Source organism: Pituophis catenifer, unplaced genomic scaffold (assembly GCF_029215685.1).
Source record: "Pituophis catenifer annectens isolate HBS135680 unplaced genomic scaffold, rPitCat1.0.hap2 SCAF_2, whole genome shotgun sequence".
Classification (NCBI taxonomy): domain Eukaryota; kingdom Metazoa; phylum Chordata; class Lepidosauria; order Squamata; family Colubridae; genus Pituophis; species Pituophis catenifer.
The window spans coordinates 154951052-154973886 of NW_027256882.1; the positions used below are offsets into that span (position 1 = coordinate 154951052).

General features: G+C 41.5%; 1 protein-coding gene across 2 annotated transcripts in view; it reads right to left on the reverse strand.

Annotated features, from left to right (window-relative positions):
* LARP4 (La ribonucleoprotein 4) overlaps positions 1-21310 on the reverse strand; it is a 44403-nt gene extending 23093 nt beyond the window's left edge. Inside the window, exons 1-6 of one of the 2 annotated variants that reach the window (XM_070937808.1) lie at positions 21094-21310; positions 12922-13027; positions 12300-12447; positions 10012-10167; positions 7397-7472; positions 6337-6473 (exon numbers count right to left, since the gene is read on the reverse strand). In XM_070937808.1, the coding sequence (XP_070793909.1) occupies positions 6337-6473; positions 7397-7472; positions 10012-10167; positions 12300-12447; positions 12922-13002 (598 nt within the window). In that variant the 5' untranslated portion in view covers positions 13003-13027; positions 21094-21310. The remainder of the gene's footprint in view (positions 1-6336; positions 6474-7396; positions 7473-10011; positions 10168-12299; positions 12448-12921; positions 13028-21093) is intronic. The other variant, XM_070937809.1, reaches the window with a different exon arrangement.
* Between the last annotated feature and the right edge of the window lie 1525 nt (positions 21311-22835).

The window sequence follows — 22835 nt, forward strand, 5'->3', positions numbered from 1 at the left end:
AGCTAAAAGGGGCGTTGGTCCTACCTGATACGCTCCTTCTCGTTGGGTGGAGACAGCAGCCAGCATGGGTAATCCTCATCCAATCAGCCTGAAGGACTGGGTCTATCCAAAGCTTAAATCCCGCCCTTGTTGCCGGGTAGACCAGCTTTTGGCGAAGGCTAAGGAAAGACTCGGCGTGTGGTCCAGAGAAGAGGAAGTCAGAAAGAGAAACACAAGACCAGCCTGACACAAAACAACGGGAGGGTCTGGCTGCTGTCTCCACCCAACAAGAAGGAGCGTATCAGATAGGACCAACGCCCCTTCTCCATTGTGGGTGGAGACAGCAGCCAGCATGGGACATACCCCAGTTCACTGTCCCAAGACCTGGGAGGGGCCAGGCTGGTCCGAAACAACCTCCCCATCAACAACCCTCTGCAACACCTGCCGACCAAATGCTGCCTCAGCCGAGGCAAACGAGTCAATTTTATAGTGCCTAATAAAGGGAGCCGGAGAGGTCCACGTGGCCGCATGACAAATCTCTTGCAGGTGAGCTTGAGTAGCCCAGGCTGCCAACGTAGCCGCACTGCATGTAGAGTGGGCAGTGACATTAGGAGGTCATGGCAGGGAGCGAAAGTCGTAAGCTGAAGCAATGGTCTGTCGGATCCAGCGACCGATAGTCGAAGAAGACACCTTAAGACCCAAGGAGACGGGGAAGAAGGAGACGAACAAAGCTTCTGATCGGCGGAAGGGCGCTGTGCGTTTAATGTAGATGCGGAGAGCACGCCGAACATCCAGGGTGTGCCAACGTCGTTCGCGAGGATGAGAAGGTCGTGGGCAGAAATTCGGGAGGATAAGCTCTTGGGAGCGATGAAACACAGAGTTAATTTTTGGCAGGAAAGTTGGATCCAGGCGGAGGACGACACGATCCGCGTGGAACACACAAAGGTCCGGCCTGGTGGACAGAGCAGCCACTTCCGATATGCGACGAGCTGAAGTGATAGCCACCAAAAAGGCGACTTTACACAACAACGAGCGCAGAGACGCTGTTCGTAGAGGTTCGTAGGGAGGCCCCATGAGAGACTCCAAAACCAAAGGAAGATCCCAAGTGGGATAGCGATGCAGAACGGGAGGGGACAGGTTTGTGGCCCCGCGAAGAAAGTGTCGAATTAGAGGATGCTGCGCTAAAAACGACAGGGACCCGCAGGTAAGCACCGAAGAGAGGGCTGCAATTTGGCGTCGTAGCGTATTTGGTGAAACGCCATCAGCAAATCCATGTTGTAAGAACACCAGAACGTCCACTATCGAAGGCTGTAGGACCGGCACATTATTCTTATCACACCAAGAACAGAATGCATGCCAAGTAGCAGAATAGATTCTGTTAGTAGAAGGACGACGGGAGGCCTGGATTATGTGAATAACCTCCACCGGAATGTTAGCCGTGCTCAGGGAGAGCCGCTCAACCGCCAAGCGGTCAGATTGGGCCACTGGAGGTCTGGGTGGCTCAATGCCCCTTGAGTCAGAGTGTCTACTGCGATCGGGATGCGCCAGGAGGGAGCGACAGAGAGGGAAACCAAGTCCGCAAACCATGCTCTGCGCGGCCAGTGCGGGGCCAGGAGGACTACCTCCGCTCGTTCGTCCAGGAGCTTGCGGATTACTCTGGGAAGCAGAGACGTTGGAGGGAATGTGTATAGCAGACCTTGAGGCCATGGAACTCGAAAGGCGTCGACAGCCTCTGCTCAAGGAGCCGGGAACTGGGAGAAAAAGCGAGGTAACTGTGCATTTGCCGGAGTCGTGAAGAGGTCCACGACCGGAGTCCCGAACTGAAGGGCCAGGCTCTTGAAGATCCGAGGGTGGAGCCGCCACTTCGCATTGTCCACCTGTTGACGGCTCAGCCAGTCCGCCTGCACGTTGTCGACGCCCGAGATGTGCTCTGCCCGAATGGATCCGAGATGACGTTCCGCCCAAAGACCGACCTTCAAAGACACTGACAAAAGGGACTTCAACCGGGTGCCCCCCCGTTTGTTCAGGTGCGCCTTGGCCGTTACATTGTCCATCAAGACAAGGATATGGGCTCCGGCCAGCAGGTGACGGAATACCCGGAGGGCCAGGAAGATGGCTTGTAACTCTAGCCAGTTGATCGGACGGTGAGCATCCACATTGTTCCACACGCCTTGAGCGAGCTGGCCTTGACAATGTGCCCCCCAGCCGTGAAGGCTGGCATCCATTGTCACCACCACCCTCTGGGGCTCGAGAAAGAGGGAGCCTGCCGAAAGGGCCGGGGACCGCCATCAGCGAAGGGATCTGCGAACTGCAGGAGGAAGCAGGATCTGACGGATTGAGGTGCCTCTGCCCGCCTTCTGTAAAGGTAAAAGAAACCATTGGAGCTCCCGGGCGTGGAGCTGCGCCCAAGGGACAATAGCAATGGCAGAAATCATCTTCCCCAAGAGTTGGGAAAGAACATACGGGGAGACCTTCCGAGACCCCTCAACTTTAAGCACCAAATCCCGCAGACTAACCTGACGCTCTGGGGAGAGAAAAACTTTACCCTGTAGCGAATCAATTAGGGCCCCCACGTGAACAAGGGAAGTAGAGGGGACCAGATGGCTTTTCTCCAGGTTAATGGAAAAACCATGGGACGCTAATGTACTTAGAGTAAACTGAATATCCCGGGTAGCCTGGAGAACGGACGATGACAAAATTAAAATGTCATCTAAATAACAAAGGAGCCGGATCGAGGAGAGCCTGAGAGAGGTGGCTAATGCCGCCAACACCTTAGTAAAGGTGCGGGCGGCAGACGAAAGTCCGAAGGGCAAAGCCCGATATTGATAATGCACCCCCCCATAACAAAAACGTAAAAAACGTCTGTGAGAAGGTAAAATTGGGATGTGTAAATAGGCCTCAGTCAGATCGATAGAAGAAAGGAGATCACCCCTCCTAACGCCGTCAAGGATGGATTTAAGAGTCTGCATCTTAAATTTCTGGTACACAACGTACCTATTTAATCGTTTTAGGTCCAGAATGGGTCTCCACCCCCCCCCCCCGAGGACTTAGGCACCAGAAAAACTCGAGAATAGAATCCCGCCCCAATTTCGTCAGAAGGAACCAATTGGACAGCCCTGATTGAAAGGAGATGCTGGACAGCAGAGTCCATAAGCGCCCTCTTTTCAGCGTTACGAGAAATCGGACAGCAGACAAAGGTGCCCGGGGGGGGGGGGGGAGAGGAATTCAATGGCCAACCCTGATCGTAAAGTGGCCAGGACCCATTCATCCGAAATAGACTTCTCCCAAGTGGCAGCGAAGAGGGCCAATCTGCCGCCAATGGGAGGATCAGAGATGCGACCAGTGACGACGTTGGTAAGAGCGACCTCCTCCCCTCCGAAAGGGCCATTTGAACATAAAGGGTTTTCCCCTGGACAATCTATCATGGGAACCCCAGGATCTCCCAAAACTGTTGAATGGCCGAGGTGGGAAAAAAGAGGCAGAAGTAGAGGGGCCCCCACCATCAGAAGATCGAGCTTGAGGCCGTGTAGAGTACGGAACATAACGAGCTTCCCCCCTGCGAAAAACAGGCGCCAGGACTTTCTTTTTGTCCCGAGTCTCGGTTAGGAAGGGGTCCAAGGCATCCCCAAACAACCGGCCCCCTCCAAATGGAACAGCAGCCAACCGCCACTTATGCCTGGCATCCGCCTGCCAGTGACGGAGCCAGACCAATCGACGAGCAGCCACCGAAGAAGCCAATGATTTCGCCGCAAAACGGGCAGCGCTCAGAGTTGAGTCCGCCGAAAGTTGGACTGCTGCAATGATCTTATTGAGGTCTTGTTTAAGCCGCGCATCATCCAGGGAAAGCTTCTCCTGCAACTGGCGGAGCCACAGCAAGGTGGTGCGATTGAAAAAGGAAGCCGTGGAGGATGCCTTGATCGCCCATGCCGCCCCTTGGTGGGCCCTCTGGAGAACCAGGTCAGAACGACGCTCCTCAGGTCGCAACCCTTCGTCAGGGTTTCCAGGAACATTAGCATTAGGTAAAAGGGAAGCCACGGGAGCGTCCACAGATGGCAGCTGCAAGAGCGAATCCAAGTCAGAAGCAACATTAAAGTTCTTTCTGTCAGTAGACGAGGGCAGGGGAGCCGAGCCAGGGGAAGCCCACTGTTGCTTGACCGTTTCCAAAAATAAAGGCGGAGCAGGAATAGTTGTGACCTGTTTAGCAGGCTCTGCAAACATAGGGTCTAGAGTTCCAGGGGGAACAGGAGCAGAGGGTTGGACCACTGGAGATGATAGTTGGGCTGTGTTAATGGCCTTAAAGAGCAAGGATTTAAACAAGGCCTGCGGAAATAAACCAGAAACCACTGGTTGATCCGGCGGAAGATCCTCGTCATCAGACAAACCGGACCCGTCAGAACCCTCAAAATAGACAATTGAGTGGCCTGAGAAGCAGAAGAAGAAGGCTGTCCGGAGATCACTTTTTCTGCAGAACGATGTCATTCAGGGGAGGCAGACCGCACCGAACTGGCCCTGCTTGAAACCTGGGATCTCGCAGCCAAGGATCTTTGCACCGCCGCTTCAATGAGCTGTTGCAAGAGGTCAGTGGATAAAGCAGGAGGAACAGGAACAACAGCAGGAACAGCGATGGATATATCCTGTGTCTCTGCAGGAATTGGAGCGACGGCCGGAGCAGAAGATTCAGCACCCCACAGGTCAGAGGTGGAAATCGCCACCGGACAATCCCAGAGCGATAACTGGTCAGGAGTCGCAGGACGGATATCCTGGGCAATCCCCATATCAGTCGCCGCCACTGGTGTCACCCCCATGGAAGAAATCCGGCCAGCACATGCCTTCTCACAAAGCTTAGTAAGCACTCTATCTCGGCGCTTTTCCCCTTTAGAGGAAGTACCGCCATGTTTTTTATGCCCTGAATGATGCGAATGCAGCCTTTGGGGCGGAGCTGGATTTTCGATGGGGGCTGCAAATGCTCAGGAGGGGTAGCAGATGAACCATCTGATTGGCCAGGAGGAAGAGCTACGGCTTTGGCACCGTGCTTCGATTTAGAGGCTGCTTTAAGCATGATGTTAGAAAATCAGGGCAGTAAATAGTCAGTGGGGGAGCGCAGAAAACTCCACAAAGGCCCTCAGCACACAACAGCTCTGTTCAGCAATTAAAGGGGGAGCGCGGAAACTCCACAAAATGGCTGCCCTGCTATGTCAGTGAGTGGAACAAAATGGCGGCCGTCAGTAAACAGCGAGGTTAGGTCAGGTCCAAAATAGTCAGCCTGCACAGTCCCAGCGCTCCAATAAAGGTTCTGAGGTATTCTGCCAGAAATTTAGAAACAGGCAACAGAAAGCAGGGAAGCCAGCCCTCCTACAAGAAAAAAACGGCTCCCAGCTGGCAGGCAGCAAAGGGAAGGTCCGTCGCGCCTCCGCACGATCGTGCAGGCCCTAGGAAGGCAGCAGACAGGACACTATGCTGAAATCCGGCCACTGAAATGAAATCCGGCCACTGAGGATGATCGAAGGAGGCAGCAATCCAAAATAAAGCTAAACGCTCCAAAAAAGAGGCTGCTGCACCCCCCACGAAAAAACAAAATGGCCGCCACCATTAAAACGGTGCTAAAAACGGCCAAAATCTAATGGCCAGGGAGCTGGGACCTATCGGGCCAGGCACAGTCTGAGAGGGTCCCCAACGATCCCCCCTGTGAGCCAGGAAATAGCAAATCAATAGCCCAAGGGAATCTCAAATAATAGTCCAAAGGAGTATCCCCCCTGTAACAGAGAAAAATGCCTTTAGGCAAAGGGAGAGTCCCCAGCCACCAGGAAAAACTCACTGCACAGTCCAAATTCACCAGAGTCCAATGTGGAAAGTCCAGAAATCTTAGTCAAACAGTCCAGTAAGTCACATCAAAAAAGGCAGATGAAGAAAAGCAGCTAAAATCAGCTAAAGAGAGACAGCTAAAGACCACACGCCAGCCCTGACTGAAGGACTGAGTCAAAAGCTGGTCTACCCGGCAACAAGGGCGGGATTTAAGCTTTGGATAGACCCAGTCCTTCAGGCTGATTGGATGAGGATTACCCATGCTGGCTGCTGTCTCCACCCACAATGGAGAAACATCAATTCCCTTCTTGCTAATTATCCAAGTGCTAGAGTGATCATTTCAAAGGATGGGTGAGAGAAGAAAAGGAAAACACAGGCATGTGATTTCCCACTTAGCAACATCATCAATTAAAGACAGAACTACTGGTCCCATCTGTAGTTGCTAAAGAAGGAATATCTCTATATCCATTTCTATGTAATAACAAGATCAGGACAAGAGATTCATATAGAATAACAATTCTATAGAATTCACAGAGAAATCAGATTTTTATATACCTCTTAGTACTTCCACAATAAGATCCATATTGGTTGTCAGTTTCTTAATTCCTTCCATATTGGCAATAGTCCATATTGGAATAAATTGATCACTGTCCATCTGAGACATCAAGTAAAGATCCTTGGATAGATTCTCACTAGAAATAAATTAATAAACATTTTATGGAACTTTTAAAAAAACCAATACTGGTACTATTTTCTTTTCAAAAGAAATTAAGCTACTAACCCCAGAAACAGTTTAAGCAGTTAATAATACAACCCAGCTACTTTTAAAGGATGTACTATTTTTAAACAAAATCTTGATCATATTCCCAAATTAAAGAATTACCATAGCAATATAATCTGATATTATTACTGAAAAATAGTTTCAGATTTAGGGTGAAAAAGTAGACAGCTCTAAACATTTTAAGTATTTCTTTGCTCCCACATCACATCATCCAGATTATTCCAAGATGGTTTTGGCAAGCATTTATTAATGCATTACACTAAATTATGAATATCATTCCTGACTAGCTTGCAGCAAACCTTGTTTTAGCAAAATAAAAAACCTGGATGGAAAGGGAGTCCATTATTTCTCTGAATCAACTATATCAAAGTGTACATTAGCATAGCAACGCAAATTATACATTTTAGGTCATTAATGATGTGAAATTATGCAAATAATTTGGATCATTTGTGTAATGATATAATTACACCAATTATGTAAACTGCAATGGTCTGTTCCATATGAACTCCATTGCATCACAGTCCAGCAAAATGAGGTTTTACTTTGGTAACTGTATTTAAAATTAAAGAATTCAAATTATTTATCCCCAAGAAAGCAGGGACAGTTATTAGAAAAATAAACTATTTCTCTATTTTATTTCAGGGTATTTTAATTAAGGTATGTTTAGATCAATCTGACTTCACAACTATATCAAGGTCTTATTATTAGCACTGGCAGCCTCTAGAGATATCTCTCATTAGATTTTCAAATTAATTTCTTATAAAATATCCACAAAGCTCTATTTAGCTGAAACTAACCTCATGAATACACTAATATAATCAAAAGGCACAATACCGTGAGAAACAGAACTCTAATTGTTTCTTCAAGCATTCTTTTAAATCTTCTGTGGAAATGACAGGGTTGCCTTCACCTGAGAAAAAAAATCCAAGAATATATTGTCTAAAATCAGGAACTTATATTTAGTTTTTATCTCTACTGACAGAAAGCAGTTGTAACACACTTCTCCCTAGCTGCTAACACCTTTCTGAGAATATGGTGTTGAAGATTAGGGAATTCTTAGAAAGCAGAGGCTTTGAAAACACGTATCTTACTTCCTTTCTCCTTTCAGCAGTGTTGGATCAAAGGATATCAACAGCCAAAAAAGTTTTTTTCTTCATGGAGGACTGGTGGAATTGCAGTAGGGCAGATTTATTAAGAACACCAAACTTAACAAATGATACCAAATCCCCAATACCTGGGCTGCAATCAGTTATTTGTAACTGCACCTAGTAATTACTGTTCCTTCTTTTTAAACTTTATTAATTATACAACATTGGTTTGTAGTATTTACGGTGTTCTAGGTATATTTTGAACAAAGAATTATTCTATTAATATCAATTGCATTTAAACATTCTTTATAGGATTGCTGCTGTCACTTAGGGTCTATAAAGCAAACAAATTAGAGCTAATGTGATAGTGAACATAATTCAAAAATATACAGGGCTTTTTACCGGAAATCTATAACCCACAAATACTTGCAATAGTCTATTTGCCTTTAGATACTAATTCAAATGTTAGTATCTAAATGTTAGTATCTTCAAATGTTTTGAAGAAGAAAAAAACAATTATCACCTGGAAGAAAATCTTACATGCAATTTACACACAAACAATAAAATTAAACAGGCTTCCCATTTTGTTGTTGCATAAGTACAAATAATGCAAAATGAGACTATGGCACAAAATTGAATTGGGACACCAATATATCAAACAAGAAATAAAAATATATACATATTTTTTAATAGTAAAGAGTTAATAATAAACAGAAAGCATGAAAAAAGAACAAGCCATTTGTCCTGAAATTATTTTCAATCTAGTGTCCTTTAAAAACATTTAAAAGAAGAGAAATAAAACAGGACCTTGTCTTGCCTGGGAAACTAAATTATAATTTTCAACTTTTCAGTAAACCCCTAAAACATGGTGTGTGGGGTGCGGACTGGAATTCAAACACTTAAAAACATTTTGGTGTGGTTTCAAAGCTGCAATATTTTTTCTTTGTATCTTTCTTCAAAAGCAAACAACTGAAAGAACTGTACCTCAGAATATATACAGAATACCTCCACTAGAATTGTGAAGTTAGAGACAGCCATTTAGGTCACTGCGTCCCTGTTCAGTGAAGGAATCCAAATTAAAGCCTGGCTATCAAGTCTCAATGATAATACAGCCCCTGAAGTGGATCATACCACTTCCTTGGGTATTTGATTCCATTTATCAATTGTTTTCACTATTAATACACTTTTAACATTGAATTGAAATCTATCTTCTTGTAACAAATCCTCACATTCTGGAATAATACCAAGAGAATCACAATCACAAATCTGTGTAACATATTTTCAGGAATCTGGGCAGTGCTATAGGTCTAGTTTTCGCTTCTCAAAGCTTAACTAACTTGGGTCCTTCCCTCTCCTCATAGCAATTTGAATCAATTAGAATCTAGTTCTCTGTTTCCCTGTTCCCTGATTCCCTAGTCATCTCTGTTGCTCCTCCTTTCCTAAGTGATCCAGTTTTTCCAGAACTCCTTTAAAGTACAGAATTCGACAACTGCTGTCAATTTTGGGATATAATAAAAATAACAAAACACAAAATTAAATGTATTAATTATTTGGAAACTATACTTTTCGCATTGACACCTGCCTCACAGCGGTGGCTCCAGCAGCCCTGTCCAATAGGACCCCGCGTGGCTGCTGGGCCACTTCTGCTTAATTACAGCCGCAATGAAGCAGGCCAACCGATGCGCCAGTGCCGCAGCCACAAGGTGAGTCTAGGGGTGGAGCTGCCCCACACTGGCTTACCTCAGGGCCCCCGAAACCAGCCAACCATGCCCTGACACCTGGCTTGGCTCACCGCAGCGGCACCAGCATACTGCTTGACTTCCTGCTTCATTGTGGCCGTGAGCAAGCAGAAATGGGCCAGTAGGCACGTGGGCTCCTGCTGCACATGGTTGCTGGTGCTGCCGCTGCAAGGCAAGGCAGGTGTCGGGCCTGGATGAACTGACTGTCGGAGTCCTGAAGTAAGTTGGTGCAGGGCACGTGGGGCAGCGCCACACATACACACCCGTGGCTGTAGCACTGCGAGCACCAGACAGAATGGCTGGCCAGCTGTGCAGGCTCTTAAGTAGGGCTTATTTTGGGGATACAGTTTTTATTAGGCACATGTAAAAAACATGCTAGGGCTTATTTTCGGGATAAGTATTATTTTTGGGGAAACAAAAAACTACTACTGCCACTATCCAAGTTCTGAGATATCAATAATCTCAAACACTATACATAACTGATACTGAGGGTATACAGAGTGTGTATGTACTTTCAGAACCTATGTAATATACTGCATAATTTGCCAATGCATTCAGAATAACATTTCATTGCTATTCCTAGTTTTAATCAATGTAGGTTTTCACAATGTAGACTATTTACCGGAAACATCATAGAGTGGATATCCAAGTTCCTCATGTGCTAAGACCAGACCATTAGCAGCTGACTCTTCAGCACATGTACTGTTTCTTGACAATTCACAAGATGAATACATTGCTTCATATTGTTTAGTACAATCCTCTGCAGCCTCAGTATTGCCTGAAAGAGTACAAGAGCAATCAATGGGAAATAAAGTCTAGTAGCATCCCATCCTTATATAAAAAGCTAATATTTGAGAACCTCTTGTGAGAGAGCAGGCTGCCCAGAAAATGGCTGTGCTGCTATAATCCTTTCTCTTTAAGCATTCTCCATAGCCAGCACTGCAACCTTGGATATAAAAGCTGTGCTGAGAGGCAGCTGGTGGTGTTATGTGGGAACAAAGCCATCAGATAAGAGATAATTGTCTCAAGGAGTAGGAGTAGGACATATAAGGAGTAGTTGGACTAGCAGTAGTAGGAATAGTTGTAAATTGGATATAATTAAAAGAACCTGTGAGACCTCTAAGTACAAGGCTTTTTTTTTTAAACCAATTACTGTGCTCAGATATATAGGTTAACTTAACTTGGATGCATCCACCAATTTTGGCTTTCCCCCCCAATATTTTTTATATAAATGATAACTTAAAGGACTGTCAAGGATACTAGACAATAAGAACTATACCACCTTCTCTCTCTCTCCTACTTTTTACAACCCTGTAATCCTTTCTACATGTCCTTCATTCTTCAGATTACAGCTGTGAAACAACTCCAAAAGCTTGTTTCAAAAGACAAAAAAGGCAAACTGTGATTCAGTGATTTATATTTAGATCTTTTCTACAGATATTTGGAAACCACCAAGACAAAACACGTAAACCAAAGTCCCCAAGACACCAGTGAAAACACCAAAATTTTAAGTGAGCTCCATAACCCCTTGAACATAGATTGTATCTCACCCTTATTATTTTATCAGTAATTCAAGGCAGCAAACACACCTAATATTCTTTCCTTTCTCCTGTTTTAACCACAACAACCCTGTGAAGTGGGTTGGCTAGAGAGAGTGACTGGCCCAAAGTCACATCCACTTGGTTTTTCATGCACAAGACAGGACGAAAATTCAAAGTCTCCTGTTTCCTAGTCAAGCACCTTAATTACTACAGCAAAGTTGGCTCTAGGCCAAATATGAGCTACTATATTAATTTTTTTACTGTGACAAAAAAATATTAAACACAAAGAAAGTAACCATACTACTGTTTAATGGAGAAGGAAGAAATATTTGCTATTCATGAATGTCTGCTAAATAAGGAAGGACATTATAGTGGTGATTTACTTGAGTGATGGCACTGGAAAATGGTAGTATCTATTGATTTATATCATTATGGTGTCATTATACAACTCTCATAAGCCACTATGTACATTTAAATTTTATCAATTACATATAAAGTTTGTTGCAGAAATCCAAAAAAAATTAGTATTCAGTTATTAATTAGTTATATATTTTATATATGTTATTCTTTTATAGTTTTTAATGTTTTTAATAATTTATAATATTTTAGGGAATTATTTTATATTTGTTTTATATTTATTGCTTTATTGGATTGTTGTACGCCGCCCAGAAACACTTTCAATGTGATGGGTGGCCATATAAATTTGATTAATAAATATTTCTATATTATCTCCTTAGCCTCTCATCACCCAGCAACAATTAGCCAAACTAATTCACATAAATACTGCAAGATACTTAAGTGTCAGTAATCTCTTACTTAGCAGCTATTACATGTCAAATAACAAAATGAAGTTTATTCATAGTGCAAATAACTGATGATGAAATCAATGGCCTGATTCCATAATAAATTATTTACTAAATTGCTCATTATTCTAAGGAAGTAGGAAGGATTGTACATGGCCCTCAGATCTCATAATCTTTTTGTTCATAGGGTCAAGTGTTCACTAAGGTGCAGAAATGAGAAAAAGATCAAGACAAAAGTGAGACAAGAAAAGAAAGAGAAGAAAGAGAAAGAATAAGTCAAGAGATCATTTCTGTACATTTAGCAACATGATCCCCTCTTAGCGCGATACTTGGTCATCACTGGGCCACTAACAGTCCTAAAAAAATTACTCTTTTCAAATATCTTAGCTAACTTTTCCGAAGTTAATGCCTCATGTTATATGCCGTTGGCATTCAGTAGCTATCACAGGCTGTTCAAGAACAAGATTTGCTTCTTACTACTAAATTCTGGTATTAGTGTTACATGTAGAATTCAAAACTAAGAAAGGAATTAAATAGCATTTAGATATATCAATCTGACATCTTACCTTCTGTACAATTACCCTGCACAGCTGCTGCCTCTTGCCATGATTGCTCAGTGCCGTTAGTTACTGCTGCAGCTTCTGGGTTTCCCTGCATGCTTTCTTGCCATACCTTTGCATTAGGATTTAAGCTGGCACCTTTCGAGGTTACCTGCTGAGAAAACAGAAGATATGCATTAGAAAATAATAAAAATTTCAGAAAATAACTTTGGATTGTTTTTATTGCTCTTTGCTGTTCAATCATTCTACTCAGGCAATCTACAGTTTAATAAATACACTTGTGATTTATCATTGCATGCAATTGAGTAAATTTAGGTTCCATGTTATTCCTCAATTTCAAAGCACTCAGTTTAGAGTATAAAATACTGTAAAGTTCTTCTGGTCATTCAACCATCTGCACATCTCAGGTTTTACTATTGGCATTCAGTAAAGCCCAGTTCTTCAAAGATTTTAGGGTGTCGTTCCCCCCTCCCCTGCAATCTTGCTTACAGCCTTTTCACTCTCTTTTGTGAAAGCCCAAACCTTATACACTGAAAAAATACTTTCCTGAACAAAATCACATCTCAAAATACAACACAAGAAAAGCCTCTTTATTAAGGCAGCATAACGATACTAAACAAGCACTGACCATCTTGCCACAGAGAAGCACAAGCCAGAGAATAAGGAAGTTGAATTTCCAGAGTCTAGCCTTCTGGAGTCTCTCTAGCATCAAGGAGTAGTTTTAGTACCATCCCCTGTCCATAGAACAGAAAAAAATAGGACATAAGGAAACAGTTTGGATGGCCATTAATATACTTTTGCTCCTATACAAGTTCAAAAATTCTAACAGCTGTTAGTTTTGCAACTAATAAACTACCTACACAATTTGTCCTAAAATCTCTCCATTATGATATTTGAAGGAGTTATTTTGAAAAAGTGCTTAGATTGTATTTAAAATTGAGTTTCATCTATATTTTCCCTTAACATTTGCCCCAAAAACATTCTTAAAAAATGAAATTAATGTGTAAAACTTTAAAACAAGACTGTTCTCCACATTAATTCCACAAGAATCAACTAATTAATTAACCTAGGACAGCAAAAAAACAAACAAACCAGAACTTAATTAGTGCATCCTTGTTTCATTACATTAGTTTCCTTAAGCACCTGTTTCTGATCAAACAGAAGTTTCTACACACTGTGTTACTATAATAAAACTCGATTTAATTGGCTAATGTACAAAGAAGTGCATTCCAAAGGCAGAAATTCACATATAAATGACTGGCATGGAAAACAATGCTATTTAGTCATTATATTTTAAGTACAAAGTATAATAAGCGCTCCACATAAGAATTCCAATACTCCTAAAAAGAGTAGGAGTAAAATAAATGTTTGCTGAGTATTCCTCAGGCATAGAACTAAGGATAGCTTTTTTTGCAGGATTCATTTAGTTCTGGATTCTGCAATATGACTGACATTGCCCATGTATCATTCAGTATTAGAAAAAGTACATTTTAATGTAATTATAGAAATTGGATGCACATATAAAAAGTAAAACACCAGCCTCAAGTATATTAAAGTTTTGGCTATATACAAGCCAATGGGCATTCTTAAAAATAAAATAGAATTTTAATGTATGGGCATGCCATGATTTTGAACAATTCAGTGAATCCGTACCAACGGCATTGCTAATTATCATTCTGAAATACTTTCATTTTTAAAAGAGCTATCCTAATCCACAATCTTACAAGTGGGTAAATAATAATGCTATAAGGGTGACTACTGTACATATTTTTTAATGACTAGTAGTTTTTTATAGTTGGAAGGACTTTCTTATAATACTACTTTTTGAGGGTTTGAAATAATTTATAAGGATAAACATTTGTTTAACTGTAAATTAAATTGATGTGTACTAACAATAATCTTTAATGAATAAACTCAAACCATAATTAAAATCATGTACCAATTTCCTGCTTCTTTTAACAATCCCAAATTTTTATATATAAGATTCAGCTGAAATCTAAAGCAACACTGTAGCTTACTTTTACAATGTGCTGACAACTCATGACTGAGCAGCCTTGAAAACAAAAAATAGTGTGGTATGTCCAAGTATTCAATAGTTTGGATTAAGAACCTGTTACACAAGGCTATCTTTCAGTGAAAATATTTCATAATATAGCTTCTATTTTTATGCGGCCTATATTAGCCTGTAATACTTTCCCCTTTTTAAATATTTAAATTATTGCAAACATTAAAAAAGTGAATGCAGAATTCATACAGCTTGTATGGTAATAGAACATAAAGAGATGTATCCCCACTCAACAAATCAAGCAGATGTAGAGACCATATCTATCAAGACGACTACCAAAGCTACAACTCTCTCAAAATCAATACACAACAGAATGATCTGTTATAATAATCCTAAAATACCATCCTTGAATCACCTATGTCACCAATAAGTACTGCATGTTTTTAAAAATGTACATCTAATTCAGCTCTAGCTCTAGACATGCTTATTAGACAAGTAATCCCTTTGGACATAACTGATTCTGCATAAATATAGTCCTTGATCTGTGTTCACAATTGGGACAGGAAAATGAATTTTTAATATACTGAAATTCATAATACCCTCCAGATGATCTCTTAACAAAAAAACCAACAATACTTTTCTACCTATTATAATTCCTCTGTTGTTGCTATAAATAGTATTTTAAAAGCACAACTATCTTCACAACAAAAACACTATTGGTTGATAAATTATTAGACAACCATGTGTGAATCAGGTCAATGGCTTGTTCACAGTTGTTTCTTGATTAAGTCACAAAGGTTTGGAAATGGAACAATCTTATTCTTATATCTGACTGACTATTGGGGGCGAATCACTGGCCCCCACGGAGAGGGCTCGCAACTTGGGCGTCCTCCTGGATTCACGGCTGTCTTTAGAAGAGCACCTGACGGCCGTGACCGGGAGGATTTTTTATCAGGTTCGCCCGATTCGCCAGTTGCGTCCCTTTCTGGATCGGGACTCGTTACGCACGGTCACTCATGCCCTCGTCACCTCCCGCCTGGACTATTGTAATGCTCTCTACATGGGGCTCCCCTTGAGGAGCACCCGGAGGCTCCAACTGGCGCAGAGTGCGGCCGCGCGGGTGGTAATGGGAGCGTCATGGCGCTCCCATGTGACACCTCTCCTGCACTGGCTCCCGGTGGTCTTCCGGGTGCGCTTCAAGGTTTTGATTACCACCTTCAAAGCGCTCCATGGCTTAGGACCTGGTTATCTACGGGACCGCTTACTACCACCAATAGCCTCCCACCGGCCAGTACGCTCTCATAGAGAGGGACTCCTCCGGGTGCCGTCAGCCAAACAGTGTCGGCTGGCGACCCCTAGGGGGAGAGCCTTCTCTGTGGGGGCACCTACCGTCTGGAATGAGCTCCCCCCAGAGATACGGAGGATTCCGGATCTGCGCACCTTCCGCCGCACTGTGAAGACTTTTTTATTCCATCAAGCGGGCTTGGCCTAATTTCCTCCCTCTTTTAATATGTAAATTTTAATCTGTTTTTAAATTATTGGGGTGTTTTAATCTGTCTGGGCCAAAATGATTTAATTTGATTTTATCTGGTTTTAAATTTTGTGTATTTATGTATTTTATTGCTTGGCTGTTCACCGCCCTGAGTCCTTCGGGAGTAGGGCGGTATACAAATCAATCAATCAATAAATAAATAAATATCAATTATAAAAATTGCCTAAGTTGCTGTGGGGAATAGATTTACAGCCACAATTGAGCCCAAAATTTCTGTTTGCAAAACAAGACAGGTGCTAAGCAAGTTTTGCCCCGTTTTACAACCTTTCTTGCCATAGTTAAGTGAATCACTGAAGTTAGTAAATTAATAACACAGCTGTAAAGTGAATCTGACTTCCCCATTGACGTTGCTTGTCAGAGGGTTATAAAAGGTCATATGATCACATGATCCTGGGACACTGCAACTGCTATACATACATACCAGTTGCCAAGTGTCTGAATTTTGATCATATGACCATAGGGATGCTGCAATGATAGTGTGAAAAATTGTCGTAAGTCATTTTTTTCAGTGCCATTGTAACTTTGAATGGACACTAAATGAAAGGCTGTAAATCAAGAACTATCTGTATAGGTAAAGTTTTAGAACCAGAATGAACTCATCCTATATGTGTTCTTGAGGCCCACAAAACAAGAATAACAGAATGCACTGTAACGAATGCTTCTTTACTGCAAGGTATGTGTGGGGTAAATTAAATTCAAGTTTAAATACCTTAACATATTTTCCATATAAATTAAAATGTTCACTATCTGGTACTTTATACCAAAATCAATCATCCAATCATACTTTTAAACAAAGCATGATGATCACCCACACATATTTTTGCTTTAGTTCTAAGCAGATTTAAGTAATGCTTTATCTGACATCCACATCCCATAAGAGACTTGATACATCATTTAGGTGATCATTTTCAGCCCCAAAAATCAAGAAATGCAAGTTGTTTAATATCGGTGCACCAAAATTTAATTTTGACCAAAAATCCATCATTCTCCTTCATATTTTCAGTTCTGGTTGTAAGAAGTCACAACGTGAAAATATTCATCAGCGTTTCCCAATATGGTTCAGGCAATGCCAGTCCTTAATTATCATAAAATCAAAAGTTACATCTTAGATAAATTCTCTACGCTGTAAGACAAAAGCATTAACAACCTATTGGTACTGGACTTAAGCTAGTTAATGCTCAAATATTTTCTGAGAGGATTTATGGGCAACAGTAAATGTTTCGAGACATTCTAAACTGTATTTAGTGATCTCTCTGGATTGCTATAACAATGATCACATCTGTTTCATGGATAAATTGCAACAAAGGAAGGAAAGATATATGACAACTATTAGTGGGTTTAAAAATTAGTTAATGTCTGCTTAGGAGAATCAACTTTATTCACTATCAGGTTAGTTATGATACATAATATTCAACTGCAGAAAACTAATTTGAACTTTCCTAGAAAAGGCGGAGTTAAACAAAATATTTTATTTAGACAATTCAAAGGCACTTCTCAGGTTGTATGGACAAAACTCAAATCCAGCTTTGTTGACACTAAAAGATTTAAATATCTAACTTTAACAACACAGAGAGTATTTTATTTAAAAACTCAGTTAAACAAACTAATTGCATCACCGACAATGAAGGGTTGACTTTTAACTCAGCAATTCAGTTAATATTTAAAGTGCAAGATTTAAAATTGCCTTCAAAGGACTATACGCAAGAGTGCATGTATGTTTTCTTCCATTATAACTGCCAAATATGACAAAATTTACTTATAATACCTGCTCTTCAAATCTATATATACATAATCTATATGTATTTTAAGCAATTTGCACAAAGAATTCAATCACTCAGCAACAAGAAATGTTTTCTATTGTTCTTTTTCAGTATTAAAATTCAAGATGAACTAAACCACCTACATTAATGCTGATGCAGCATACAGATTTTTAAAAAACTTTAGTTTTAATTCAACATCATGAGGACATTTCTTGTACCATTCCAAAATCTACTGGGGGGGGGGGAAATCATAAAACTCTTCCAAATTTAAGTTAAAAGAAACATTAACAGGGTACCACCACCCTATCACAATCTCTGTAATACTTCTTGAGCATATTTTTTTCTGGGGCTATACAATTAGAAGACCAGAAAAATGTGGGGTTTCTTTTAAGGTGCCACATATATATATCAACCACATCTACACCAGATCCAAACTATCTTTTCTATCAAGCCCATCTTCCTTAATAACCCAACTTTATGTCAGTGGAGATGCCGAGGATTATATTTTTATAGTCTTCGATATTTTAAATCAAGAAGATATGGCTATTTTCTCACCAGTTTTAAATTAGATGAGCTAGTAAATATTGTGATAGAAAAAAAACAGGAGAAAATGCTCAATTACTAGGCAACTATGTATGTATTGACTGAAGCTTTAAGATGAAGCTGTAAGATACCTGTATAGTCCACAAAAGGCCACAAACTCTTATCTTCCTTCCTTCAACTACAGAGCTGCTAGTCACAGCAGAGAAAAGATAACCATGGAATTCAGGATCAACGCTAATGTGGCCACATTCAAAGTAAAACTAATCCAGAATTGCTATGCCACTAAACCAGCCAGAAAATAATGCCAATTTTTTTTGTTCAGGATTTATAATTTTGTTCCTTCTTCAACAATCCAAAGCACAGGTTCAATCTAACTGGAAGTATTTATCTCCTCTAATCCAGAGTTTAATATTCCTATTGCACAGGTCCATTATCTATAACATATAAACCAGAATTCTCAACAATTCTGGCATACTGCTGTGGTCTATGTTCTAATTCAATCTGTACTATAGCAAAATGTTATGTGAAAGAGCCAACATAATTTTATTCAACTTTGTCAAACAGAACTGAATAATGACAACTCATAAATACCATCATTAAGTAGATTTCAATACTCTGATTCCAAGCTTGCACTTTTAAAAGCTCTCCATAAAAAAACCTTACTTGTAAAAAAAAATCATATTTATAATTGTAGTTAAGTTTCTCAGAATTGTTACAGATCTTTAAACATTAAAAAAAATATTTTACATATTACAAAAAGCTACTGCACCTCAGGCTGATAGTAAAAATATAGGATTACAACTTTTCTAACAGCTGTAGTCAAAAGATCAGGAAAAGTGTCTGCCTATATCTGTATGCCTTTTCCTGCCTTGGGAATATTTATCTTCACCTTCTTTAAAAAAAGGATTAAGTTGCAAACTTTGAAAATCATCTTAATAGTAATAAATGATGAGTCATGGCACATCGGGATATATTTCTCTATAAGAACTATAATAGCAGGATCAGTTATTCCTCCAGTTATCCCCCTATTAAATGATTGCACATATTTCACAATAACATAAAAGTATTTTATTGCTAATAATTATTACTCCATCTGATTTATTGTAGATATCTTTGTAAATTAGACTTACTTTATAATTTTTTTATACATTAACAGTCCTATTTCTTGGAGTATTCATTGACTTAAGATGAAATCCTATATTCACTTACCTAGACTATTGCCCAAGTGAATTCAGTGGGCCTTGCTTCAGAGCAAGCATATTTAGGTGCAGTTGACATTTTGCATACCTTGAGTATAATAAGGCGGCAAACGTAATGTCATTTCATGTTAAGTCGGCATGCGTCTATTTCTCACAGCCAAGGTAGTCTACCCATCGAGAATAAATTTCAGTTACAGGTTTGATGTTAGGGGGGGAATTGCAATATAATTATATATATAACTATATATATATATAGAGAGAGAGATAGATAGATAGATAGATAGATAACTATATAACTATAACTATCAATTAGTTTGCAGAACAAGCTATCAAAGCATAAGCCTTTTCCTATGTGTTATTTCCCAGAATCAGTCTCATGCACATTTATGAATAAAACTTCGTACCTTTAAGCCTGTTCTATAAAATAGACAACTCCAAACAAGTATTTTATTTTAAAAATGATTTTTAACTAAGTAATTATCTTAAACTGCTGTCTCTATTGAAACTTCACTGTAGTATAAAAACTTTTCCATATGTTGCAATGTATATGGAATTAAAAAGGTGAAACTGTGTTGCTCAGTTAAAACGAATATTATGAAGCTCCTCCTTCAGCAATTTCTGAAGAGATAGAAATAATTTAAACATCCAGCCTTAAAAGCCAGGTTAGCACCAAAAACCTACATCACTTTCCTCTTAAAAGCTCTGTTTATATGGGCACAGTTAAACCAATGCCACGTTGCTAAGTTACAGCTTTACTAGTCTGACATTTCTACAATAAGAACAATACAATCTGGAATCTACTCAAAGCATTAGCCAGGCAAGGGAAAAAGAAAGCCAGCAGTCAGCTGACTATATATTGTACTCCTGCCATGTGCCTGCAGTTTTTTTTTTAAGAGAGAGAGAGTTGGAAGTGGATGACTTCCCACGTATTATTTTTTTTTAAATTTATTTTAACAAGAGGCAAGATGGGAAATAGGGAGGCAGAAAACTGCTTCCAAAACGTTTCTTCCTCCTCGGCGCGGGCCTCAGATATGCGTGTAACCTTCACACGTGTCCGGCCATGTTCCAAGCAGCAGCCATCAGGGAAAACTTTTACGAAAGGTCATTGCGACGTCTTTCGTGGCCTTCTCCTCTCGCCCAGACTCTTTTCCACCCCGGCACCCACCCCGAGGAATAGACAGAAGCAGCTAACACAACTCGTCCACGAACGCACAAAGGCTCCTCGGTACGGTCCCCTGAACTGCGCTCCCCTTAGGCCTACTTCACCTTTACGCGGCAAGCCACGCTTCCACATCCTGTCCCCTTCGCCCACACGAGCGCAGATCCCGGCCCCAGTTCACAGGCCTTCCTGGGCCGCTCACGAAGCTTGACCTTGGGAGGCCCACCCACTGGCCCAGCGTGTCCGATTGGCGCTTGGGTCCCGAAACACGCTTCGCCCCATTACCCCGCCGGCGGCCGCGTGATCCTCCTCCTCCTCCTCCTCCTGCTCCCATGGCGCACCATGGCGGGCAAGTGCGCCGGGAGCTCCGTCCCTTCCAACCTCCCTCCTTTCCCGCCTGGAGATTCCCCTCCCCCCGCACACACACACACACACACACACAAAACCGCTCCCCACCGGCGCCCACGCGCGCGAGGGGGGCTATTTGCTGTGTCAGGCCCCATCCCCCCCCCACTCCAGCCGGGCGGCGAACGGGCGAGCGCGCGCCGCCTGGCGAGTCACGTGGCTCAACCCCCCACTCACCTCCATGAAGAGCAGCATCTTTTTCCTCCAGCCTCCCCCCCGGCCAGTCTTTGACCCTCCCGACCCCGACCGAAGCCCCCGAGGCGAGCCGCCGAGGTCGTCTTCCTCCACCACTGCCGGCAACGAAAGCCTGACTCCGCGCAAAAAGACGCGAGCTCCGCCTCCTCCGGCCTCCTTCTCCTTCCTGCCGCCGCTATCACTCCATTCACCACCAGGGCCGAGCCCCAGCAGCCGCCGCCGCCGCCGCCGCCGCTGCCACACGCAACCTTTCCCCCCACCCCTTCCGGGGCAATTCCCACAAATGCTTCCGGACTACGAGCTGCTCACTGACAAGCCTTAGAGAAATGACCCTCTGGTGACAAGCGATCGCGTTAGCGGCCGCGCGAGCGTGGTGGCGGCAGAATGTACCATTAGCTGAAAGGGGGAGGGGGTGCCATTCCTCCACCTGTTCTTCGCAGGAACCATTCTTTTTGCCCGTAGGGAGCGTCGTATTGCAGGAATGTGAAAAACACGTGCAAGATACGCGAGCCGCCTTAATATACCCAGCCAATCCTGAAAATCTGTTTTGTACTGTTTCCGCGTTATTTTATTTTGGCTAAACTAAACTCACGGCTGAGTACTTTAATCCAGCTAAATTTTCGCAAGCGTAGGTGGGGTTTTGTTTTTTTTTTAGCTCAGAGCTTGTAGGACGACTTTGCAAAATGCTTCTTTTTACGGTACCTTCCTTCGGTCACTCCAGTATGCTAGAATTAAAGTTTTGTAGCATCTTGAAGACTAAAACCTATTATTTTAACTGCTATGTGTAACCTATTTTTCTGGGGGCGGAGGGAGTGCTGTTTTGTCTTGATCACGTAATTATTTGATGAAGGCGCCCTTTTTCGTAAACTTCATTGCACTGAAGTTACAGAACTTAGTGTCCTGAATTAAAGAAGACAAAACTGAAATTTATTCCATATTACTACTAGTTACATAGTAGGTATAGAGAGGCAGGGGAACATAAGTAGAAAAAAATCTATTTGATACAAACAAGTATCAAACTTTTGATTAATCTTTGTCACCCAACATCTCCATGATCTTTTCATATTACTTTTCCTGACCACTATGCTTTGTTTTGATATGACATACTGTAGTACAAGAGCCATGCTAATGAACAAGGAATTTAGGATTTCCCCAATATTATCTGAGATTTATTATATTATATATAATATTATCTCCCTGTTTATTATTCACCTGTATGTTTGCTGGCAGAAAATGATGTAAACAACTTTCCTGCATTGTATCTTCCGCACAAATAATTTTTGGATTTAGTAAAATAGAGTTATTCTGATCACGGTGTTCTCGTATTTGCAATGCTCCAAGCATTTTTTTAAAAATAAAATCAGCAAAAGATAAAATACAAAAAAAAGGGGACTGGCAAAAGAGAAGTTAAAAGGCAAAATCAGAAGGAAAGGGGGAAAAAAACACCCAATAGCTTCCAATTTTCTTTGGTACAGATACAGACATAAAATACATTAACCTCTTACTCTAAAATCAACAATACACAATATTTCTATAATAATTGTGAAAACCCCAAATTAAAATTTAATTTCCTTCTGCTTCCAGCAAAAAGTTAAACAGTGGTTGAACAGATAGGACAGATAGATGTTGATTCTATTTTTTGTGAAGCTGAAATTCTGTGCTGCAGGAGGTTTGTAAGCTTTCCCACTTATTCAAATTTGTATAAATAAATCATTTTGAACAAT